Raw genomic sequence first — 25,901 nt, 5'->3', positions numbered from 1 at the left:
AGTCAGACTCCAATCCAAGTCCAAGTTAATAGTCACCCAGCACTTAGCCATAGCAGTACATTCTGTACATGGACGTAGGCAATTTACTCACATCAACTGTGCTGCTTTGCCACAGGCAACAGCGAGGCAGACAACTGCACTGTGTGTGCACTTTGTTTTAAATGGCATTGGAAAAATTATGAACAAATTTGAACTGTGAATGTCTTTTTTTCCTGATCTTCTGGAAAAACGGTCTTTTTAACTGTATGCATCCAATCATAATTAACTGTTGTAATATTTCTGGAAGCTAAACACTTAATTTGTTTATAAAATCTGATATTTGGTTGTAGCTCTTTCAATTAATAGCTCTTTCAATTGATTGTTTCTCCTTACAGCAATCTACAACCCTTATTGGTCTTCTAAAAACGGCTCGCCTTCTACGATTGGTCAGAGTCGCACGGAAACTAGACCGGTACTCGGAGTATGGAGCCGCCTTACTTCTACTGCTTATGTGCACATTTGCTATGATTGCTCACTGGCTGGCCTGTATATGGTTTGCCATTGGCCAGGCTGAGAAGGCTGCCGATACCCATCATAATAACATTGGCTGGCTGGACGATCTAGCCAAGAAAACGAACATGCCCTATAATGAGACGTCGTTAGAATCTAAGTATATTACGGCGTTGTATTTTACGTTTAGCAGTCTTACTAGTGTGGGCTTCGGCAACGTCTCGCCGAACACTAACTCAGAGAAAATCTTTTCAATTTGCGTCATGCTGATTGGATGTAAGTATCTCCCAACACTACATGAATATTCATGGTTTACTGATCCAGCAATGTACTGATGATGTTTCATTGGCCAATTTTCAAAACCATTTTTTTCCCCTTTTTTTGGGGGGGGGGGCTGTACGTAGCCACAGGTTTTAGCAGTGCCATTGGGTGCCAATATCTAACCATAAAATGCTGCGGTTAAAGAAAAATTATGGGCTTGATCAAAAAGTAATGCTCTAGACAGCACAATATTTTGTAGAGTGGAGCAAAAAGAGTACTGAAAGTTGTTCACATTTTTTTAAAATTAATAGTTTTCCAATCTGCTTGAAAAACAGAGCATGGTTGTTTACACAGCCTCAACTCTATTACAATATTTTTTACAAAAAATACCAATATTTTAAAATAGGGTTAATTGACATAGAAAGACAACTCAGTAACTTTTGTCAATCATCTGATATGAAGTTTAAAGGCACTGGACATATTTGGTTATTGTCAAAGACCAGTATTCCCACTTGGCGTATCCAAAAATATATGTATAAAATAACAAATCTGTGAAAGTTTTGATTCAATTGCTATCAAAGTTGCAAGAGAATAATGAAAGAAAAAACTAGCTTGTTGCACAAACTTTTGTGCTTTCAGATGCTTAAAAAGAAAAGAAAAAAAAAAGGGACTTCAGGCCTGCACCCTTTTAATATTGAGTGAGAAATTGCCTTTTTCTTGAAAACTACGTTACTTCAGAGGGAGCCATTTCTCACAATGTTTTATACTTTCAACAGTTCTCCGTTGCTCGTTATCAAAGTAAGCTAAACAAATTTAATTGAGTAATAACCAAAGTGTCCAGCAGTGCCTCTAAAAAGATGACGATTATGGTACCTTTGCAGACAGCATGTTGTACCATTCCTTTAAGCTGCGCCACGAAATTGGGCTCGGTTTTTATTACATTAGAACTCCTCGGCCAACCTGATCAGATTTCCGTGGGGCAAAACAACAATCACAGTACTGATGTATGTCTGTGTGGATGGATGGGAAACCACACACACAGACAGTGGGGCAATCATACAAACTACCTTCCATATTATTGCAAGTTGTTCATATTTGTCAAGTGGAAATAATTCCGCATTTAAAGGCAGGCTGTGAACTTGTGAACAAATCAACCAAAAGTTGAACTTAAGGTCATCCTTGGGGTAATACTGGCTACCTAAAAGACAAAGTATTGCTTCCTTTTACATCATCATCACAAGCAATAGTCTTGGTCTTTGTCTTCTACAATGTATACTGCGCATTTTATGTCATGCAGCATTTACAGGCATACACTTTTCTTGTACAATTTGACTCTCAAAATAGCGAGTGTGACACAACAAGGCTGTGAAAATTTGGGATTAATCTGTTGTATTAGAAAACTAAAAAAACGCAAACAATTTTCAGCTTGAAAGAACATTGAAGGATGAAGATGGTTAAGCGTCTAGCTTAAGAACAAAAGTTTAAAGACCAGGACTCGCACCCATACTCTGCTGGGGTCCAATTTCATAGCTGGTTATGCACAAAAAGTAGCTAAGGTGACAAAATTATGATTACCAGAGTTTTGTTACCGGTTATGTCATATGCACCATATTTTACCGATATCGGAAAATTTGTAAGCATTATTTTCAGCTTAAGCAGCTCTAAGAAATTGGGCCCAGAGCTCAGGAGTCCAGGGCCCAATTTCATGAAGCTGTTAAGCAGTAAATACTGCTTAGCAAAGAAATGAGTGGGGCACCAGTTGCAACAGCGAAAACTTTAAGGAATTTTGGCTTGTAACCAGTTTCTGTTCAGCAAGATTTGTCTGTGCTTAGCAGTTTTCTATGCTTACAGGCTTTATTACATTGGGACGCCCTGTGCCCTTGACTGCACGGCCACAGCATGCGTTGGAAGGGAGTTGTGTTTTAGTTCTTAACTTCTGGGGGAAAGATCTTTTTCTGTTGCGGCACCTCATCTCTTGAGTCAACTACCTCTTCAAATCTAAACTTCCACTTCCATTCACTCTTTCAAAACATCTCTCAAACTCACCTCATGTTGAAAGATCTGTTTCTTTTTTTAAGTACAATCTATTTTTGTTTAGTTTTCATTGTAATAGCCCCCTGAGCACCTTGGTGGATAATGTGCGTTTTCCAATTTATTTCTTTTAAAATTTTCCCCTCCCTGGAGGAGGGTATTTTTTGATACTTTTTAAGTATTATTTATTATTATTCTAAAAGTTTGCTACTTTTTTAACCACCAGCTCTGATGTACGCCAGCATCTTCGGTAACGTCTCAGCAATAATCCAGAGGTTGTACTCAGGCACTGCTCGATACCACACCCAGATGATGAGAGTCAAGGAGTTTATCCGATTCCATCAGATACCGAACCCGCTAAGGCAACGGTTGGAAGAGTACTTTCAGCATGCCTGGTCATACACCAATGGTATCGACATGAACATGGTGAGATATAGGGACCTCGTATGGGCAATTTAAAAGGGTTAAGCCCGAATCCTACCTCCTGTGAATGTGAATGCGATATGAATTTTACGTCACAACTGCTGGCCGGAAACTGTGGAACAATATACCATCTCACCTCAGATCACTGGATACTGTTTCGTCTTTAAAAAAAAACTTAAAACTCACCTGTTTCCAGTTGCCAATAAAATGTATTTGTTTTTCATTGCCTCTTGTTGCTGAGCTATAGAAATCCTGTTTTTATTATTATTATTATTATTATTATTATTATTATTATTATTATTATTATTATTATTATTATTATTATTATTATTACTATTATTATTATTGAAAACTCTGCAGGGTATATGATATACAGTAACAGCACTTCCTTCAAATGAATTAATCTGAAGGATCCCAAAAGTTTTAACGAGCAAAATATCAAGCTAAGTGCATTGCATTTAGCAGCAATATCCTGTACCAACTTCTACTAGGAGCTCTTAATTATTGGAGAAAGAATGAGACACACGTTCCATTCTACGACAAACATCTTTTTAAATCTTTGAGTATAGCATTCTAACTTAAAAACATATGCAGTGAAGAAAAGTTTTAATGCAATCTGGAAAATGGAAATGTTTCATAAAATGAAACAAAAAAAATTAATCTGGAAAATAGAAATGTCTTGAAGTTAAAAACAAAAATGTTCAGTTTATATAAAACAAATTCTTCTTCTTTTTTTTTCATTGTAAATGTTTTATTCCTGTATACCTTTCTATGCTTTAAGGCTGTGGACACTATTGGTAGTTACTAAAAATAATTATTAGCATACAACCTTTCTTGGTAACGAGTTGTGGAGAGAGGTTGATAGTATAAAACATTATGAGAAACGGCTCCATCTGAAGTAATGTAGTTTTTGAGAAAGAAGCAATTTTCCACAAATTTGATTTTGAGACCTCAGATTTAGAATTTGAGGTCTCGAAATCAAGTATCTGAAAGTGAACAACTTCGTGTGAGAAGGGTATTTTTTCTTTCATTATTATCTCACCTTCTCAACGACCGATTGAGCTCACATTTTCTCAGGTTTGTTATTTTATGCATATGTTGAGATACAACAACTGTGAAGACTAGTCTTTGACAATTACCAATAGTGTCCAGGGTCTTCAATATACCTGTGGATTTTAATATTCCTTTTTTTAAAGGTTTTTGTGAAGTGCCTTGGAGCATTTTACGAAAATAGATTAGGAGCTATATGAAATCATTTTATTTTTATTATTATTTTTAGGTTCTCAAGAGCTTCCCTGAGTGCCTGCAAGCTGACATCTGCCTTCATCTAAACCGTAACCTTCTCAATAACTGCGCCGCTTTCAAAGGAGCCAGTCCAGGGTGTCTGAGAGCGTTCTCCATGAAGTTCAAGACAACGCACGCCCCACCAGGCGACACGTTAATACACAGAGGGGATGTGCTGTCAGCGTTGTACTTCATCTGCCGAGGTTCCATTGAAATTCTACGAGATGACGTTGTCTTGGCAATATTAGGTTGGTTTTTCAATGGACTAGTTTTTGATGAAATGTGTTCTGGGCTCAAATATTAAAGGCACTAGACACCTTGTGGTAATTATCAAAGACCCGTTTTCTCACTTGGTGTGTCCCATTATATGGATAAGATAACAAATCTGTCAAAGTTGCTAGAGAATAATATTTTAGTAAGAAGTTACCTCTTTCTCAAAAACTACGCTACTTAAGAGGGAGCCGTTTCTCACAATGTTTTATACTACCAACAGCTCTTCATTGCTCGTTACAAAGTAAGTTTAGATTGTCCAATAGGCACAGTAGATTAAAAACATGGAGGAAAAACAAAAAGGACAAACATAAACTATTTTGTTTGACTGTTTTTTTTTCTTCAGGTAAAGATGACGTTTTTGGTGAAAACTTCTGTGAATATGACTCGGTCGGTAAATCCAAGTGTAACGTCCGAGCACTGACGTACTGCGACCTCCATAAGATCCTTAGAGAAGACTTACTGGAAATTCTAGACATGTATCCTGAGTTTTACCATCAGTTTGCCAAGAATCTTGAAATTACTTTCATACTTCGAGACGTAAGTAGAACCAGACCTACTTTACTCTGATTTATTTGGATTTACTCTGGAAAAAATCAGAAAAATTGTGATTAAATAGCCTGAAGAGTGTATTACATGTAAAGTCAACACCATGTTGCCATGTATAGGCCTTCCCTTGTACTTGATGAAATGTTCCTACTTTTTTCCCAAGGGCCAAATATCATACCTGTAGAACCACATATCTGTTGTTTTCAACTTTGTCAGATATTTGCATTTCAAAGGGAATATAGGTTTGGTAATCACTTATCGAATTAATTGTTATAAAAACTTAGTTTAGCAGCTTTCAATAGTATTAAGCATTTTTAGAATCTTTTTGTAATGTGGTTTATGATTTGGTCCAGCGTTTTTCAAAAGCAAGAAACTTACACTAAACTTATTTTGTACACCCTGAATGCTGACATTGAGAACCAATTCCTGGGTTTTTTTAAGAAGCAATTGAAAGACTTTGTTTAGCATTTTGCATTGCCAGATACAAGGGAAATCGTTTACTCCTGTAATCAAGTGATCACAGGTGCACATCCTACAGCATACTTTTGTTAACACAATGTACGAATTACACAGTGAATAGTTTTCATATAATTAAATTTTCCTGCTGAATTCGTTTTTTTTTTAGGATGACCTGGCGTTAAAACCTTTAGTTAATGACACTGAACATAATTCAAGCGCTGAAGTGAAGTCAATTCCAGGTAAACCAGTTCAAGACAAGAGCCGGATGAGGAAGGGTCGCTACCAGAAGAAAGGTATGAAGGTCCTTAGGTGCTCCTACAATCCCTCAAGATGATGGTTCTTTTCAAAATGTTATCAAGTTCCAATGTAGCATTACAGTCCTGAACTTATTTACCTAAACAAACTTATCCCACTCTATACTCCAAGTTGCAATCTTTGATCTACAAGAGGTTTGCGGTCACACTATGTAAATATATATTTTCAGTTGTGTTGGATCAAGTTAACGACTCTAATAGTTAACCATCAGACCTTTTCAGAATGAAAACTACCCAACAAGAGATATTCACAATGTGTTACCGATGTGTAAATGTTGGCAGCTCTGGGTCAGCAGGATTGATGTTAACAGATCAATGTTTTAAGCATGTACCATTGAAGCTACTTCCAGTATTATAAATGCCTTTTGATGTGTTGCAAGGTTAGAGAAAGATGAGAGGATACCATACATAAGTCAAAATGATTAATGCTGACACTACACTTTATGTTTCTTTAAAATGCAATTAATTTGTCTGATGAAGAGTGAAGCTGTTTTCTCTGAATGAGCTGATGTAATAGCCCAGTAAGTCTAGGTTCTCAGCTGTTGTTTTAATTGTACTCAAGGCCTATGACCAACCCTTTTTTCATTTATTTTATTTTATTATTTATCTTTTATTTATTTCCACAACCCAAGGAGCAGCCAAGGATCCTGCCAGCTCAGTCTCTGTGGCTCAGAACCGACGTAAGAAGTTCTCTCAGACTCGCGGCGGCAGCTCGGCGACCCTGGACTCCAGCGATGACGAGTGTGGGACAGGCATCCTTGAGTTCTCACCAGATATGGCGGGTCGGGATGTCACCCCGGCACCGGAGATCGCTCTGCAGATGGAAGACCACCAGAAGAGGACCACCGTTGTTGGCGGGACCGGTGCATTCAGCGCTATTGCAGGTAGCTCGAGCGAGAGCGAAGTGTATAGTAGCCACGGTAAGATTTCATCAGGGCTCAATTTCATAGAGCTGCTTATAAGCTGACAATTTTGCTTACAAATTGTTTGTGCTTAGCAAAATTTAGCAGGATACCAGTCACAAATTGTACATGTTGACTTGGTATTTTGGCTGGTATTCTGATTCTGATAAAGCATTTTGTTTTTAGCTCCTTTTTGTGCTGAAGCAGCTCTATGAAATTTGGCCTAGTTGGCTTGTTGCTAGGTGTCCGTGCAGCGAAGTCTTAGTCTACATAATCAGAGTAGAGGGGAAAGATTCAACTGAGAAATACTTCTGTTGCCCATTTACAACCAAAAGGATTATCTTGTTGAAACTAGTAAATCAAAGATATTTACTTCCGAGTATTGAAAACAAATAGGAGTTGTTAAACTTCACATATAACAGGATAAAATATTAATTTTGGTTTTACTCATACACTCAAACTTTGAACAGTGATATATTTTGTTTGTAACTGCTTTGGTTATTCTGACATTTATGCAAACAATGTCATGGGTTCAAATCCCTGGCACCCGAGTGTTAGCACTGTATACTCAGTACTTTTACCAAGCTCTGTGCAAACAAAATCACAAGCATGTTATACGGGTGCCAGGGGTTTGAACCCATGACATTGTTCGCATAAATGTCAGAATAACCAAAAGCAGTTATAAACAAAATATATCACTGTTCAAAATAAGTGTTGCTGGAAATGACACAATTATGGGATCTGTCAACAAGATATCTTGCACAAATTGTGTTTTTGGGAGATGAGACACAGTAGAATTTTTCATTTGGTCTTTTCACTCTTTCCTCCATAATGAACAGATAAATACTAATAATAAATTGCAGAAAATCAAAATAGTGTTGCTGAAAAAAAAAACTTTGGCAAAAGTGAAAGTTCAAGCATTCACTTGTTGCAAATATGGTGGAAAAGGAAACTGATGGTATGCTTTGCATCCCCTGCCAAAAAACGCAGCAAAACACTTTATCTTGGAAATTGATTTAAGCGTTTCCAATTTTGCAATGTTAACAAAAAAAGTTTCATTGTTACACAGTTATAAGAACGTCAAGCTCAGTTCACATTAATGCTGAACATAAAAGAAAATGAAAAAAAATAAGTTTTAACTACCATTTTGTTGAGCGATTTACTTGAAAGATTATCTTTTAATCCGAAACTGTGGCTCATGTTGTGCGCCACTTTTCTCTGGAATCATTTGCCAACCATGACACTAGTTGGTTTCCACCCTATTTGCCTGGTACACTGCAGCATCATCATATCATCATACCATGCATCATCATCGCTGTGAATGCCACTTGTGGGAACCAGTGCTCTGTCCTGACATCATGAATTGTGTATAATCATATACTACAACCAAAGCATAAAATAGTTGGCGGATATTTTTTGATAAATCATCCGTCACACTCACTTTAGGCTGCCGACAAACTGAGCTGTGACTTAAGTGAAAGTTTGTTCTAAAAGTTTGCATCTTCTAAGATGCCCCAGCACACGACAAAAACAAAATGCGTGGCCAATCGCGTACTATTGCTGTATGCAAACTGGCCGCGTATATCTAGCCACATTTAAATGCATTTGCCCGTGAGCGCGGTAAAATGAACTATACCCAATTCATGATGATACATCCCATATCCATCCATGTACATTCATTCCTTTGAATACCAACTTCTAATGCTTATGCTTCAAAGAAAAGGTACAATTTTGGTAACAGTTGGCAAGATTTTATCTACAAAAGTTAAAACTATTAGATTTTCTTGGAGAACCTTTCAGGCTCAGAATAAAATTTTGAATCACATAATTTTTTGAATCACATAAAGAAACCACTGTTGTACCTTTTTCTTTAAAAACGTATCATGTAGTTTTGTGTGTAAACAACAATGCATCATTTCTGAAAAGAGTAATACAGAGATTGTCTGCTACAATAATTTGATTGAAGAAATTGGTACTTTATTTTTCTGCGTGCATCGCGAAGTTGACATCATTTTAGAGTGGAATACAAAATTATCTTGAAATTTCATTTATAATTAGTAGGTCAGACAGGTGCTCTTTATTTATGAAAACAGTTAGTAAAGTGTTTGCACAATGAGTTAATACGATTTTCTTTTGCAATTTAAAACATCCATTGCATAGAACTACAAAACAAACTCTGTCTTATCCTTGATCCAAAGACTATGTGATTTGATAGCATATTCATAAAATAACAAATTTGTGAAAATTTTGACTTAGTTATTGGTCATCGAAGTTGCAAGAGAATAACGAAAGAAAAAAAACCTTGTTGCACAAATTTGTTTGGTGTCAGATGCCTAATAAAAGGCTTCAGGCCTGAAGTTTTTTATTATTTGAGTGAGAAACTACCTCTTTCTCAAAAACTATGTTACTTCAGAGAGAGCCATTTCTCACAATGTTTTATACTAACAACAGCTCTCCATTTGCTTGTTACCAAGTAAGTTTTTATGCTACAAAATATTTTGAGTAACTACCAATAGTGTCCAGTGCCTTCAAAAAGTTCATTGTTCCATGGCAGAATTCTGTTTGAGGTTCAACAAAGTAATGGGCAGGAAATTAAAATCTTGAAAGTATTATGAAGGGAATGATGCATTGATGTACACCAAATGATACTAACAAATAAGCCATTTGCGAGTTAGATTTAAATAATGTCTGATACAATGACTTGCTTAGTCACATTGTACAGCTTACATTTGAATTCCTCAAACTATAGAGACAGTTGCTATGTCAAATGGTTCGTGTCAACTTTTGTATAGCAACCTCCAGTTGAGCAGACCCTGGTACCTTTGTGCTATACACATCCATTCAGAATTGTGTATGGGTGTTCACCGTCTCTTACGTAACAAGCAAAAGCTTGCCCCTTATCATGTGACATAGCAACTGTCTCGATAGTCTGAGGAACTCAAATTTAAGTGTAAACTTGTGATCAAGCACATCATTGTACCAAACAATATTCAAATCTAACACGCAAATGGCTTATTGTCTTGGTGTGGTGTTTGTATGGGCATTGCTGTGTTTCCTACAATGTACATTTCATTATCACTCTTGGATCCAGAATCGCACAATGGTAGTTGGAGAAATTCACATAGCCTGGATTACCTAGACAATGTCACCTACACATACATTAGGGAATCACCCTCTATTTCTCAGGCTATGAGACACTAGCCTGGAATACCCAGACAATGTCACCTACACATACACTTGAGCATTGCCCTCTATTTCTCAGGCTAAGAGAAAATGTTGCAATGGTCCCCAATACTATATCCTATAAAGTTGTCCAATCAAATTTGAAGAGGGCATACAAAAATGTGTGATACGGCCAAATAAGAAGCATTGTTTGACAGGCCTGATATGATACTTCACAGGGGCACTGAAGGAGATTTCCTTTGTGCCCCCTGGTCATTGCCTTGGTGCCCTTGAAATACTCCAATAGAAATTTACAATTTCCTCATTGGGTTCCCCTTACCAAGGAGAAAAATGCCTTGGTCAAAAACGAAGCATACAGGCCTGGGTTGAGATTGAGAAAATTTTGCTGTCCCCCACCATATAACACAGGTCAAGCACGGGTTTACTCAACCACCATTTTGTAAGTGGCAGCTTTATGTAATTTACCCATAGGGAATCGAACCCATGGTGGGCCAGCACAGTTTTGGTGTCCAATAACGACTGCTCTAATAAGGACTGCTCCCTCCACAAACCATTATGTCTGGGTCCAAGACTACCATCTAAGCATTAATAACACTGCAATATCTGCATTCAGCATCATGCTTACACTACTAACCACATACCACTCACAATAAGAATAACTTTGAAATCCACCTCTAGGGCCTTCAATGAACTATGACACTTTGAAGTTAAATATAAAGCATTTTTAAAAGAATTTTGAACAAAGACAAATTGACCTGAACCAACGACCTCCGGACTAACGTAACGGTGCTCCACCAACTTTTTTTATATTTTTTATTTTTTATATAAAGATTTACACTATATAGTGTAGATATGAAACTTTACCCTAAGCTCAATATCTGGAATTAACTTTTGGGTCACGACCTTGGACTTGCTTTCGTTAAAAAATATAATTTCTCCAAAAGTTGAGATATCGTGTTCACTTCTCAGGCGGACAAATGTCAACAACAGCCAGTTGAAAAGCACATTTTCCTTGTCAAGTTCAAGACGCTAATTAGGGATTGTTCAGAACAAAGTAAACGTCATATTTTTCTTGGTTTATAGATCCAAGTCTATGTCAGTTTGTTCTGATTTTTACCCATAGCGTAAAAAGTTTCTGAACAATTCTTTTTAAATCTTCTGATTATTTTTGTAAAAACTATGTTGTTTTTTTACCTCGCTTATTATTATTTTAAAATTTTCAATTATTCTAAGTCCATTTTGAGAATGATAGGTATTCATTATGAATTTAGTCGACAAACCACCAGTAAGTTTCAGTTTGCAAAAGTGAAGACAAATTAAAGAGAAACTCCATTAGATACCCAGGCAGTAATGTTTAAATTCCCAGTTAGAATAAGGCCTTTGTATTTGCTAACAGCCTGCATAAATTACCGGGGCATGTGTGAATTTTGCCCTCCACATCAATGGGAGACTTTTGGATGGTTCTTTTTAAGAGTTCTTGCCAATAGTGCGCATGCTCAAACCTACGCGTGCAATACTGAGCATGTTTGCAAAGAAAGGACCAATATGTCTGCTGCCGCCAGCGTCTCAAAAGTCTCCCAGTGTTATCTAAATGTGACATCTTTGCGTTCATTCATATAAGTTTGATTGTCAAGTTCACTTTTTATTTTCATTTTTTTAATTACTTTTTATTTGTTTAATGTTATTTGTAAGTGTTATTAGTTTGTATTTTTTTCTTGTTTTTTTTCTTCAAAATGGTGAACTGGTTTATGCCTACCTTGTATTTCTATTTGGTTCATTTACATTTGAGGTTTTAATGTATAGAGTCATCTGTACTATACCCATGCATTTAAAAACCACAAGCTTGTGAAGTAAATGCATAAACTTTTTTGAACAGATTGCTCAAATGGAAAACATATAACAGGCTTGATACTTCACAGAGGCAACAAAGGCGATTGCCTCCATGCCCCCCCCCCCCCCAGGTCATTGCCTTGGTGCCCTTGAAATGCTTAAGTAAAAATGTAAAATTTCCTCTTTGGGTGCCCTTTACCAAGGAGAAAATGCCCTTGCCATTTGAAAAAAAAATGATGCATACAGGCCTGGCCGTGACACCCTTCACTCGGACATGACACCCTACATCTGCTAACCCTATAAACTGTTAGTATGATCATTGGGGTTACCTCATTGTGCCTACTTGGGGTGGAACTGTGAAAAAGGACAGTCCAAAAGTCTCCACTTCCCTTCCAAAGCAACATCAATTCTATCCATACCTAGTTCAAAATAGGGACTTACATGGTTGCTCCTTTTGAGCTAACTGCGCTAGGATATAACTGGGATATTTGTTTAAATAGTAAGGTATGGGTTGTGTATACTATAGTCTGCATGTAGCCTCCCCCCCCCCCACCCCACATCTTGCATGCTTCCCTCACCCATCTCCCCATCATGCTCAATATCATACATGCTTTTTGCACAATGAAGTCACCGAACCTCCATTGCTGCCAAGATACGGATTATTTGAATTTGGACAGTCATTGAAGAGAACAAAATATTTGAAGTTGCCTTTTGCTGATTGTGTTTCTGTTGTATTTTCAACTCAAGAATGGAATCTTTGCTGCATTGAACCTTAACAAGACATTGGTAAGTTCTGAGGAACCATCAGATCATAAGTTGCTTTCTTACGACAGTCCATTTGACAAAAGGAAACTATAAATAAATAGTCAACTTTTCTTTTGTTGGAGTGTTGGCTCGGAAAAGAGCATTTCCTCTTATTTATCCACACCATGCAAGCTTCAAACAATAATAGTGCATTTGACTTTAGAGAGTGCTATGAATTTCATTTTTGTTTTTCCCCCCCAGAGGAAATTTATTATTCAAATTTTAAAAAACTACTGAAAAGCCATGGCAAAAAAGTAAAGTAAAGCGATAACACACAACAAAAAAAAGCACTTGAAAATGCTTTAAACCAAATTTTTTGAGATTTTTTGGTGAAGTGTGGTTTATGGAATATGGAACTTGCAACCTCACATCTGAGATACCTTTAGTTGTTTTGGGCTTGAATCCAGATAAATAACTCAACTGTTATTTCTTAGTCTCAAGACTTTCACACACCCTTGTTTTCCCATGTGAAACTGATCATAATCTTCTAATTAGTTGCGATAAAATTATTTCACTGTTCGGAAGTATATTTGTTAGGGAGATCTTTGCAACAGTCCATCTGAAAATAAGAAAACTCAAAACTTGAACAAAATTAGATAAACCATAGACACAAAGACATCGTGTGGCTCATAGTGGATATATATACAAACCAGGCATTAAGCAGTGCACAGTTTGCATGGAAAAAGCATGGCTATTTCCCAATGCTTCTGCCTCCAAGCTGTTACATATTTTATCATTTGGGGACAATAGAACGGTAACTATCTATAGATGCACTGACTTTGATGGTTTCTCAGGACAGAATTTGAAATCTTACGGTGGAATGTATACATTTTTGTTTTGTTTTGTTTTAATGGTATTTATGAAAATTTTATTTTTGTTTTCAGACAAACACTCCCCCATTGATTCCTTGGAATTAACAAAATCTTCAAAGGATCATCTTCTCCAGAGAAGTTTATTCAGTCATTCATTGTTGATTTACATCCATCAAGTGAAATAAATAATGTTCCTAGATAATTGGACTGCAGAGAGTTTTTCATGTTGAAAGTGTGCGAATGAAGTATTGACAACATAAACTTGGACATTATGACGAATGGACTATACCTTTAACAAACACTATTTTGACTATTGATTTTACAATTTTTGTGAAACTCACACATGAATATTTGATCGATTTGTAGAATTTTTATTTTGTTTCATATCTCAATGTTATCTTGATGGGAATTGGATTGGGACAGTGGTATTAAAGGCACTGGACACCTTTGGTAATTGTCAAAGACCAGTATTCTCACTTGGTGTATCTCAACATATGCAACAAAAATAACAAATCCGTGAAAATTTTGTCTCAATTGGTCAAAAAACACCCTTGTTGCACAAATATGTGTGCTTTCAGATGTCTGAAGTCTTTTAATGTTTGAGAAATAAAAAAACCTCTTTCTCCAAAACTACATTCATTACTTCAGAGGAAGCCGTTTCTCACAATGTTTTATACTATCAAAAGCTCTCCATTGCTTGTTACCGAGTAAGTTTTTATGCCTACATTAAAGTGTCCAGTGCCGTTCAGAATTGTAGATATTATCAGCTTTTTTATTAGCTAGGGATCACTTTATTCCACATTTTCCAGTACTGGAAATAATTATTTTTAGTAATTACCAATAGTGTCCACTGCCTTTAAACATGTTTTTTTTGTTTTATAAGAGGTCTTTTTTTTATTTTATATACTTGTTTTAGACTAGACTTTTTTAGAAAAAAACAAATCTTTTCTCTTTAAATCGAGGTCAGTTTAAAGAGGAAATGGCTTGTTTGTAAAACAGCTTATGAATAATAACCCTGGCTGTTACAGCTTTTGTTTTGAGTGGTTTGTGACTTTTTTAGGAACCTAATTGAAAAACATAAACAATTAACATTTTTAACAATTGTTTTAACCCTGGTTTGTTTCTCCACATAGATTTTGTTTTGGGTGGTTTTTGAGTTTTGAAGGGACTTAATATTGAAATATTTGCAGTTCTGAAGTATTTCCAACATTTGTTTTAAACCATGGTTTGTTTCTCCACCTAGGTGCCTTGTCTGGTGTTAACAGCATAGTGCACGCTGTAACAGGCACACGGCGCTACACACCAGAAAACTCCACTCACATGAAACGAAAAGCACGCCATTACACAACGGTGAATAGTGGGGCGAAACTGTCTCCAACAACAGCCCACCAGTCGGCCAACATCTCTCAATCTATGCCCGAGGTAACAGGAAACCAGCCCGATATATTAGTCGAGGATGTCAGTTCATTTATTCCGAGTGCTGACATTGAACATCGCCTGGACGACTTACAACATCAGATGACACGGTTAGAGTGTAAAGTCACCTCCGATATGGCTACCATCTTAGAACTCCTGCGGAAACACTACAGTCACAGTCACTCCTCTGCCCCGGTGCCCTTGTTGATGAACCGCCCTCGCCAGCAGCGCCCTACGCTGCCGAGGATGTGGTCTGGTCCCCGAGCCCAAAGTCCAACAGCCACAGAGCCGTACAACCCAACCCGCACAGACTCTTCCTTACCCACCGGCAGGACTGCGGCTGAGCTGGATCGTAGTAACAGCAGTGCGGACGGATCTCGACGTGGGAGTTATCCCAAAGACATGACCGGCACCGCATCTTCGGATACATCCAATGTACAAACTGATGGGCCAATGCCTCTGAGGAGGCGGCATCCAGACACGCTCTTACTATCCTCAATGTCTGATATATCAATCGATAGCCAGACTAGTTTACATATAGACGACCTGGAGACGCCGCCATTTTTGCTAAAAGGCTCTTCTCTCTCCAGGACTTCAGAAAGTCCTTCGCCGTTGTCGTCTCCGTGGCAGAGTGCTGGAACACAAACAACTGAATTCCCTACAGTTAGGACGTCCCCTGTCCTTGATTCACCATCGACACCATCGTCAGTGCGCAACACTGATGTCTAAATCAAACGCACCAAACTTGAATATTCTTTCAGATGTTGTGCTCATGTTTTTGACCAGCTATCAGGAAAGCTCATTTGAATAAATGTGGTTAGGTAATCGCGTCTGAAGGGCAAAAAAAAAAGGGTCCGCTTTTTTTTCTTGGTTGGAAAATAAACACTGGTTACTGCCATGTTTGGCAGAGTGTCTTCCATATTCAAGCTTGTTTTAGTAAGTCAAAGGAGACGCATTGCTGAAGACTTTTGCAGTGGCAAGAACTGCAACATAATGTTGCCTCGGATAAGTATGAAAAACTCCACATCCGACGTTTAAGAGATATCTGCTATACAGGTCGTCTTAGTAAGCTATTATTTGCAGTGACGAATATAAGCTTGACTTGTGAATAAGGGAAAGACAAACAACGAGGCCATTGCCCTGTTTTTCAAATGTTGCAGTGAATTGGACAGACCCCTTGCATAACGCGAAACGCTACATGGACGCTGAGCTCACGTACACATTTTTACGCACAAAGAACAGCTATCGACCAATCATTTGCCTCATTTGACCCAGTGAGGGCGCTTTTTAAACCCAGTGAGGGCGCTTTTTGAGGGTGTGACGTCACATGCAAGGGGTCTTTAGTTTGCTCATTTTTAAACTGTATATAATAAGAACTGTGCATTCGACCTCTGGACAGAATAGTGAATAGACTAAATGAAAATTTTACAATTTGGGGACCATCACTTGATTTATCCAAACTTGTTCCAACTTGCAAGGAATATTACACAGAGTGGTAATAAAAAAGCACACAATCAATAGGTAGCAAACTGTAGCTATTTGAGACTATTAAGGATACAGCATTCATGCACTGCTTCAGCTGAAAATATATTGCAAAAGTATCAATATATATTGACTGACTAAATATGGGAGCATTTTGACACAAAATATGTAAAACATTTTGCTTATGAACCTCTTCCAGTAGTTTAGACCTTGAATACTCGGCATCAATTTGTTTTTTGACAATGTGGAAAACGACAATGCGTAAAAGAGGTATTTGATAAGAACGCATGCTAATGCAAAAAAACGAAACATAGAAAAAGGAGGTGTTGAACAAAGAGTTGTATAATAGAAATAGAGGGCGCACTGGCCTAGTTTTGCGACTGAGTGTGCGGCCATTTTGTAGACCGCATATTTATCATACACACACCGACGTGTACTTCATATTCAATGACAACATTCATCTTACAAATCGCGCGCTTGTCTCCTTGCGATCCCGTCACATTTGTGAACGCAGCATCACCAGTGCGCACTCTAGGTCTTATATATAACTATGGTGTTGAACTAGTTTGTTCATTTGGACACTGTTATCACAAGAATAGCTTAGGTTGGTACCTTCTGGGGTATGTGATTGTAAAGTGTGTAAGCCACGTTGGAACTGGCAGATGTAGCTGTTCCTGGGGTCGCAGAGGTGGAACGCGATGCAAGACACCGCTACACCAACCTGACCGCCCAAGCTTATGGTTCATCACTTTATCTTAATAATTCAGCTACCAGTGGGAGATATCATGCAACATCGGAAGCAGTATTTGGATGGGTATCCAGGAAGAACTTTTTGCATTCATACAACTTATTTTTTTATGTATGCATAGCAACTATTTTTGACTTTTGACTTTCCACTTGGACAGAGGCTGTGTATGTTTCCGAGTAGCGTGGTTAGATTCTATTCAGGGCCAAATTTCATAGAGCTGCTTAACTTGAGCAGAAAACATTGCTTAACAATTGTCTGCTAAGCAGAAATGAGCAGGATACCAGTCACAAATTGTACATGCGACTTGGTAGTTACCTTATTTTGGTAAGCATAATTTTGTTGTGCTTGGCTACTTTTTGTGCTTAAGCAGCTCTATGAACTTGATAATAATATCGGGTCTTATATATATATATAGCGCACGTATCAACCCACAAGGTACTCGAGGCGCTTAGTATATACATTTATACAGGAAGAGAGGTTATTGAAAGTTATGAATTCTGAGACCCAATTATGTAGCACCTTATAAGGGTTTACAAGGTGCTACAGTGCATTTAGCAGCCACAGCCAGGAACACCTGATATTATTTTTGATATAAGTGCTCTGGGTTCTTTTACATGCGTTACACAACACATGGGACCAACGGCTTTATGTCCCATCCGAAGGGCGAAGCAATGGTTAAGTGTCTTGCTTAAGGACACAAATGTCACAGCCGGGAATTCAAACCCACACTCTGCTGATCAAAAACACCAGAGTTTAAATTATGCCCTCAGCAAATTATCAAAATTGTTCCCTCAATTGCAAGAACTTTTGTCACTCGATTGACCTTTTTAATCTTAAGATTATTTTTTTTTTTTTAAATATGAACATCACCCCTCCACTGTACAGAGGGGGTGATGTGAACATTTTATTGTAAATAAAAATGGGTTTTAAATCATTATTTAGAACGCTTTCATTTGGGGGAAGTTATATTTGTGCAAGTGAATTGTTTTAATCATTCACATTTTGTAAATTTCAGCTTCGTAAAAGATTCATATTGAATGTTTTTATCCCACCTTTTTAACATTTGTAAATTTGTTTATGTTATAGATTGAAGAATTATTTATGACATTCTTTTAAAGAGAATCATACCCGTACAGGGCCCCAATCATGTTTATGCTTACAGTAAGCACAAAGATATTGTGCTATTGGTATCACAAACATTCCACAGTAAGCAGAGCCGTGCAACTGGATTCAGACATAGGCCTACAGCTTGTTCATAACATTTCAGGGCCCAATTTCATAGGGCTGCTTAACGGTTGGCAAATTTTCGTGCTTGTAGCAGAAAAATTTGCTAAGCTGTATATGTATTTCACAGGTTTGCAGGAAAATTAGGCGGCCATCTTGCGCGTTCAACATGGATTTGTATTGTTACGTCATTCACTTTCAGGCAGTAAGCACAGGAAGGTTAGCATGCCTTTTCGTGTGCTTACAGTTAGCAGAGCTAACAAAAGCAAGCACAAAATCGGCCGTTAAGCAGCTCTATGAAATGGACCCTTCCAATGAAATATGCATGCGTACAGACCCTGTTGGTTGGCAAACGCCATAGAGTTGTGCACTAAGCAGACGCTCAATCGCGTCTGCGTCACGCACCCATTAGCCGTGTACAAAACAGCACGATGTCCCCTCATTTTGCCAACCAAAACGTTAGTGGGCACGCACTATGTGCAATTTACATGTTTCATGGGAAGGGTCTATTGGACCCATGTTAATAGAATCTGGTTCTTGTACAATCACACTCGCCCCTTTAGTAGCTAACTCTCATGTAGTTGTACTAGTTATAATCTCAGATACAGCTACCTCTATTTCTATGTGACTATAGGCGGTACATTATTTGGTCAACCCTCATAGGTACTTATTTGTATTACTGGGTGCAGAGAAGCAATTATGTCACTTAGTTTGCTGATGAGTAGACCCGAATGTCTCAGGATTACTCTTTATTTTTTACATCCATTGACTATAAATAGATATTAATTTTAGACTCAACTTTTGAAACTCATCTATGTAATTATTTTTAGGACCCTTATGCTTAGCTTACTTGGTTTATAGTTTTTTGCCAGGAATAAATTGAACGACTCATTCATGGAAGATAACAGTATTGTATTTCCTTTTTAGAAGTTAAAACTATTAACTGGGCCCAATTTCATGGAGCTGCTTTAGCACAAAGAAGATGCTAAGAACAACAAAATTATGCTTACTATTACTATGTCAAACATACCATTTGTGATTGGTATCCTGCTCATTTCTGCTTAGGAGAGCGTTGTTAAGCAATATTTTCTGCTCAAGCAGCTGGATGAAATTTGGCCCTGGGATACCAGGGTCACTGTTTTCTTGATGATTTCAAAACTTTAAAAACTTCCTCATAGTGTTGAAGTGGTTGTTTTATTAGATATTACTACATATAGTTGCATGAGTATTTATTTATTTGAGTGAGATCAGATGCACTACTGAATGCAATTCATCTTCCATTATGTTTGTTCCTTTAATATTTGATATGTTGTAAGATGCACTGTCCACAGTACAATACATTGAAATGGATGGTACCAAATAGATATTTAACATTTTTATAACAAAAATCACTCTGAAAACAAAATCAGAACAGTTCAAACAGATTGTTAGTTTGAAGAAAAAAAAAAACACTGAGAGTTGAATTATTTGTATAGAAAGTATGGTTTATGTTAACACCACAAACTCTCTTTCTTATGAGTGGTGGTAGTTCTGAATAGACCCTACATTTCGACCAGCATGCTCCGATTGTCTTCAGGAGTTTGTAAGGGTTAGCAGATCAAGTGTGAAGAGGTCAACAAAAAAATTCCTAGAATTTCCCTGAAAACTTGTCTTTTGTGAAAGGGGTATAGTTCTTCTAAAAACCACCACTTCAAAAAAAAAAATTCAAAATATTGATGTCACTAATAAGATAAGTTCTCTTATAGCTGATGATTATCATTCAAAAAATGGATTGTCCAGAAATTATATCAAATATCACAACTAGCTCATCACGGTTGTCATTTTACATTCACAGTATTTCAGATCTGTAAGATACTAATTTTATTGTGATTTTACTGGAATCTTTTAGAATGAATACTCTGCAACTCTTCTGATAGTGGACTCTTCACAAACTTTTTAATATCATTCGATATACGATTGTATAACTGCACACTTTTATTATGAGTATCTAAAAAAAAAATAACCAATTTAATGTCAACTTTAAAATTAGTAGTTATTTAAAAAAATAACAGTCGGGCATTCTAATTGATGATACCCATACGGACTTTAGCCTGTTTCAGCCTCAGGAGTATGTGGCAATGTGGTGACAGTTGATTTGGGTCAATAGCCTGTCACCTTGAAGGTGTCATCCGGCCTTGTGGTGTCAGGCAATGTCTCATGAAACAAAGTTTCAAAAAATCACACCCTTCCTCAATTGTATTTTGCCAGATAATTTCATCACCATAATGATAAACTGGGCTCAATTTCACAAAGCACTAAGACTCGTAAGATGAGTTGTGCGTATTGTTAGGGTGATTTTTTTTTTGTGACATCACACTTTGCTTAGCTATTAAGATTGATGCACAGCTTCAGGGACCAATTTTATAAAGCCTGTAAGAACAAAAACTTGCTAAGCACAGAAAAGTATTGAAAAAATAATTTACCAGCCAAAATTAAATTACAATCACATTGTTCTGACTGGTGCCCCAATCAATTGTCGCTTAGCAAGAAGAAATTTGTCAAAAAGTTTTTTTTTCTGCTTAACAGCTTTATGAAATTGGGCCCAGATCAATCTAGCTCTTTGTAAAAGCATGCCCAACGTTTGAAATTAATTAACTGATGAAAACTTAAGAGTAAAAACTCATCTCCGAGTTCAAGTTTGTTCAAATTATCTCTAATTGATTTGGATTTGTTGCAGTCATTCCTGGAAGAAGGGTTTTCTGTTCCTGTTGTGTTTCAATTAATTACTTTGTATGTCTGCTGTTGGGCATCCTATTTGCAAAACTTAATTTGTTAAAGCATGTTAAAGCAATGTATGCCGAAAGCTCCCCAAAATGTTTTAATCTGAGCAAGATTATACGATAGACCACTCCATTAAGCCCTGCATCTAAAGATGGATTGCACATAGCGTCATCGACAACCATATTTGATGATAAACAATCGAGTGCACGCGTGCACACATGTTGGGCTGCGCACAATTCTGAACCAATGATTGCCTTTTACACATGCACACTTCATCTGCAATCCATCTACATGTACATGTATATGCTGGCTCTGGCCAATGCCAGACACAAAAAGACACAACGCAGCAACCAACATGGTAGGAAATTGTCAACATTTTGCAGAGGAATTTCGAAAAGAATGACAGACTTTTGGTTGCATGTTTGCTGTTGTGATTGGTCAATGCATTAAGGGGGCGGTGCTTAATGGCTGGGTTTATTCGAGTCCCTGTTTGGTTTGGGTTTTTACAAACCGTTTTACCCAACTCAAATAGCGCCCTCATTGTGTGTCCTCCAGAGCTCAAGTGTTATTCTTATGTATAGAGATACTTAGTGCTTCTTAGAGCCAATCATTGTGTACAGTAAAAGCCTTACTAATCTCATGCATCTGATTTTTCTAAATATTATAAAATTCTTAAAAAACATTTTGGCCAAGACAGTTTATCGATTGTATTTCCTGAATATGACGAGGTAATTAGTGTATGGTAATTTTTATTCAAACTAAGAAGTTATCAATTTTGTTTCTTTCATATTTTCATCTTTCTGTGAATTATTCAAGTAGTGAATGGGAATGAGTAAGATTCTTATTCAAAATCATTCTTGCATCAATTAAATTCTTACAGTTCCTGCCCAGGCCCGTAAGGGCACCCAGGCATTTTCTACTTGGTAAAGGGCATCCTATGAGGAAATTGTAAATTTCTAGTTGAGTATTTCAAGGGCACCATGGCAATGACCAGGGGCATTGAGGCAATTGCTTCATTTACACTGTGAAGTATCAGGCTGCTGATTTAAACGCAGAATTCAAACTAACCTCTGGACACCGGCCATGCTCAGTTGTCTGGTGGTTAAAAAACTTGCTCTAGAAAGCGGTAGTTGTAGGTTCCAATCCGGTTCGAATGTTTTAACCCTTTCACCGTGGTCAAGTGGGTAGTTGACAGGACTTGCAATCCAAGGTTTTAAGTTCCAATCCTACAAGCTGACTTACTTACCCCTTGTGATTTGTTTCTTTTTAGGCCCAAATTTGATAAAATTGCTGAACTTACCCCTTGTTATTTTTTCCTATTTTAGGCCCAAAATTTGATAAAAATGCTGGACTTACCCCTTGTGATTTTTTCATTTCTGGGCCAAAATTTGATACAAATGCTTGACTTACTTACCCCTTGTTTTTTTTCCAATTTTAGGCCCATATTTGATAAAAATTCTGGCTTTACCCCTTGTGATTTTTTTCACTTTTGGGCCGAAATTTGATAAAAGTGCTAGTTACCCCTTGTGACTTTTCCATTTTTAGCCAAAATGCTGGACTTGTGATTTTTTGCATTTTAGGCATAAATTGGACAAAACATGCTGGACTTACCCCTTGTGATTTTCAATTTAAGGCCCAAATTTGATAAAAATGCTGGATTTACCCCTAGCAATAATTTCAATTTTAGGTCTAAACTGGACAAAAAATGCTGGACTTACCCCTTGTGATTTTTTCAATTTTAGGCAAAATTGGACAAATTTGCTGGACTTACCCCTTGTGATTTTTTCAATTTTTTGTCAAAATTTGCAAAAAATGCTTGACTTACCCCTTATGATTTTTTCAATTTTTGCCCAAAATTGGCCAAAATTGCTGGACTTACCCCTTGTGATTTTTTCAATTTTAGGCCAAAAATGGATAAAAATGCTGGACTTACCCCCTTGTGATTTTTCCAAGTTTAGGCTCAAAATGGATACAAATGCTGGACTTACCCCTAGTGATTTTTTTAATTTAAGGCCTAAACTGGACAAAAAATGCTGGACTTACCCCTTGTGATTTTTCAATTTTAGGCCAAATTGGACCAATTTGCTGGATATTACCCCTTGTGATTTTTTCAAGTTTTTGTCAAAATTTGCAAAAAATGCTTGACTTACCCCTTATGATTTTTTCAAGTTTTGCCCAAAATTGCTGGACTGAACCCTTGTGATTTTTTCAATTTTAGGTTCAAAGTGGATAAAAATGCTGGACTTACCCCTAGTGATTTTTTCAATTTTTCCCCAAATTTGACAAAATACCCCTTGTGATTTTTTTTTCAGTTTTAGGCCAAAAATGGATAAAAATGCTGGACTTACCCCCTTGTGATTTTTCCAAGTTTAGGCTCAAAATGGATACAAATGCTGGACTTACCCCTAGTGATTTTTTTAATTTAAGGCCTAAACTGGACAAAAAATGCTGGACTTACCCCTTGTGATTTTTCAATTTTAGGCCAAATTGGACCAATTTGCTGGATATTACCCCTTGTGATTTTTTCAAGTTTTTGTCAAAATTTGCAAAAAATGCTTGACTTACCCCTTATGATTTGTTCAAGTTTTGCCCAAAATTGCTGGACTGAACCCTGTGATTTTTTCAATTTTAGGTTCAAAATGGATAAAAATGCTGGACTTACCCCTTGTGATTTTTTTAATTTTAGGCCTAAACTGGACAGAAAATGCTGGACTTACCCCTTGTGACTTTTTTTCAGTTTTAGGCTCAAAATGGATAAAAATGCTGGACTTACCCCCTTGTGATTTTGTCCAAGTTTAGGCTAAAAATTTGAGAAAAATGCTGGACTAACCCCCTTGTGATTTTTCCAATTTTAGGCCCAAAATGGATAAAAATGCTGGACTTACCCCTTGTGATTTTTTTCAATTTTTTGCCCAAAAAGGACAAAAATGCTGGACTTACCCCTAGTGATTTTTTTAATTTTAGGCCTAAACTGGACAAAAAATGCTGGACTTACCCCTTGTGATTTTTCAATTTTAGGCCAAATTTGACAAAATTGCTGGAATTGCCACTTGTGATTTTTTTCAATTTTAGGCCCAAAATGATTTTTTCAATTTTTTGGGGTCAAAATTTGAGAAAAATGCTGCACTTACCCCTTGTGGTTTTTCAATTTTAGACCAAATTTGACAAAATTGCTGGAATTGCCACTTGTGATTTTTTTCAATTTTAGACCCAAAATGATTAAAAATGCTGGACTTGCCCCTTGTGATTTTTCAATTTTTTTTCTTCAAAATTTGAGAAAAAGTCCAGCATTTTTTAAATTTTAGTCCCCAAATTTGATACAAAATGCTGGTAATTTTTTTATAAAAATTCTAGCAAGAGGGAGGCTAGTTTAGATTGTTTTTTAAAGATGGCTTGGTTTCAAGCAGAAAAATCAAAAGCAATAACAAAAAAATCAAAATATTTGTAAACTGACATTTCAACTGTATATACAGAGACTGACTGCTGAACTGCCTGATAACACTCTAACACTAACTGATAGTCAAGGTTCGTGCAATCACAAGAAACAAGTTACGCTAAGCAAAGTTCCAAGACTTTAGTGAAACATTTCATAATTTTTGGTTGAGCTATTGGAGTGTATACTTATTATGGCTTATAGGTAGTTAATGACTAGAAAATCGTAGTAAAGTTGATTAATCAGAGAAGCTTGATGTGCATCTGCATTTAAATGTAAGCCTTATGTCAGTGTACCTTTGTGCTTTCACTTCAGATAAACGTACTACATGTGACCGACATTTTAACATCAACATCCTCGTCTTAATTAATTCAGCATTTTGCAACGATATAACAATGAAATTTTAAATCAATAAGTGATTTTTAACTTTGGTTATTTATTTGTACATATGGACTCGGCATGTTTCCGTTTGGGTATTTAGTAGAGACTAACGTACTTTAAATTGATTCTTATTAAAAACCTGTTGTACATGTAGCAATCACGTTATGATTATTCCACACTGTATATTATGTATATATATGATATTGGGTTTTCTTGCAATTGAATAGCTTTATTAACAAAATGTAGAATTTGAAGCAAAATATTGATCCGGTATAATAAAACTTTTACACATAATGTACCTGATATTGTGTGATCTGTGTACTTTGTACATTTCATGTGATGATTAGCGCTGAAGTAAAAACAAGTTCTGGTATAGAAAGTGTCCTCAATTGCATCTTTCCATGTGCCATTAACTAAACATAAGTATGGACAAACAGGTTAGGGTAGTGTCTTACAAGTGGTATCTTGCCTTGGCTTCCACCTCTGGGACCCCGGTTCGAATCCTACCAGGGCACTATGTGGCTTGGGTTTTCATATTTGCTATGGATTATCAGCGATGTCTCAAAAAATGTTTACATACACTGAACTAAACATCTCAATTTAGATAGGATTTAAACAATTTGACAATTGAACGGTTCTAAAAACCAAAGGTGAACTTTGCCTTTCACCAAACAATCTCAATTATGACCCTTTCCATAAACAAATGACTAGCCAGTTCCTAGTATAGAAAAGGTACCTCTTAATAAAAATCTTTCCAGGTGACTGTACAATAACCCAAACCTGAAGAATACCTGGATAAAGTGCTTTATCTGCTAAGGAGTACACTCCAAAAATAACTTTAAAGCA

The 25,901-nt window shown here is 36.9% G+C and overlaps 1 protein-coding gene across 2 annotated transcripts in view; it reads left to right on the top strand.

The window, feature by feature from the left end:
• Window positions 1-25,672, top strand: part of LOC139948742 (voltage-gated inwardly rectifying potassium channel KCNH6-like) — a 158,740-nt gene extending 133,068 nt beyond the window's left edge. Inside the window, exons 8-14 of one of the 2 annotated variants that reach the window (XM_071947041.1) lie at window positions 375-765; window positions 3,008-3,207; window positions 4,484-4,736; window positions 5,105-5,298; window positions 5,933-6,059; window positions 6,713-6,964; window positions 14,855-25,672. In XM_071947041.1, coding sequence (XP_071803142.1) covers window positions 375-765; window positions 3,008-3,207; window positions 4,484-4,736; window positions 5,105-5,298; window positions 5,933-6,059; window positions 6,713-6,964; window positions 14,855-15,756 — 2,319 coding nt within the window. In that variant the 3' untranslated portion in view covers window positions 15,757-25,672. Of the gene's footprint in view, window positions 1-374; window positions 766-3,007; window positions 3,208-4,483; window positions 4,737-5,104; window positions 5,299-5,932; window positions 6,060-6,712; window positions 7,001-14,854 lie in introns of both variants that reach the window. The other variant, XM_071947040.1, reaches the window with a different exon arrangement.
• The last annotated feature ends 229 nt before the right edge of the window (window positions 25,673-25,901 follow it).

This window comes from Asterias amurensis, chromosome 16 (assembly GCF_032118995.1).
Source record: "Asterias amurensis chromosome 16, ASM3211899v1".
NCBI lineage: Eukaryota > Metazoa > Echinodermata > Asteroidea > Forcipulatida > Asteriidae > Asterias > Asterias amurensis.
The sequence above is the reverse complement of the archived record's forward strand: the minus strand, read 5'-3'. Positions and strand labels throughout refer to the sequence as shown.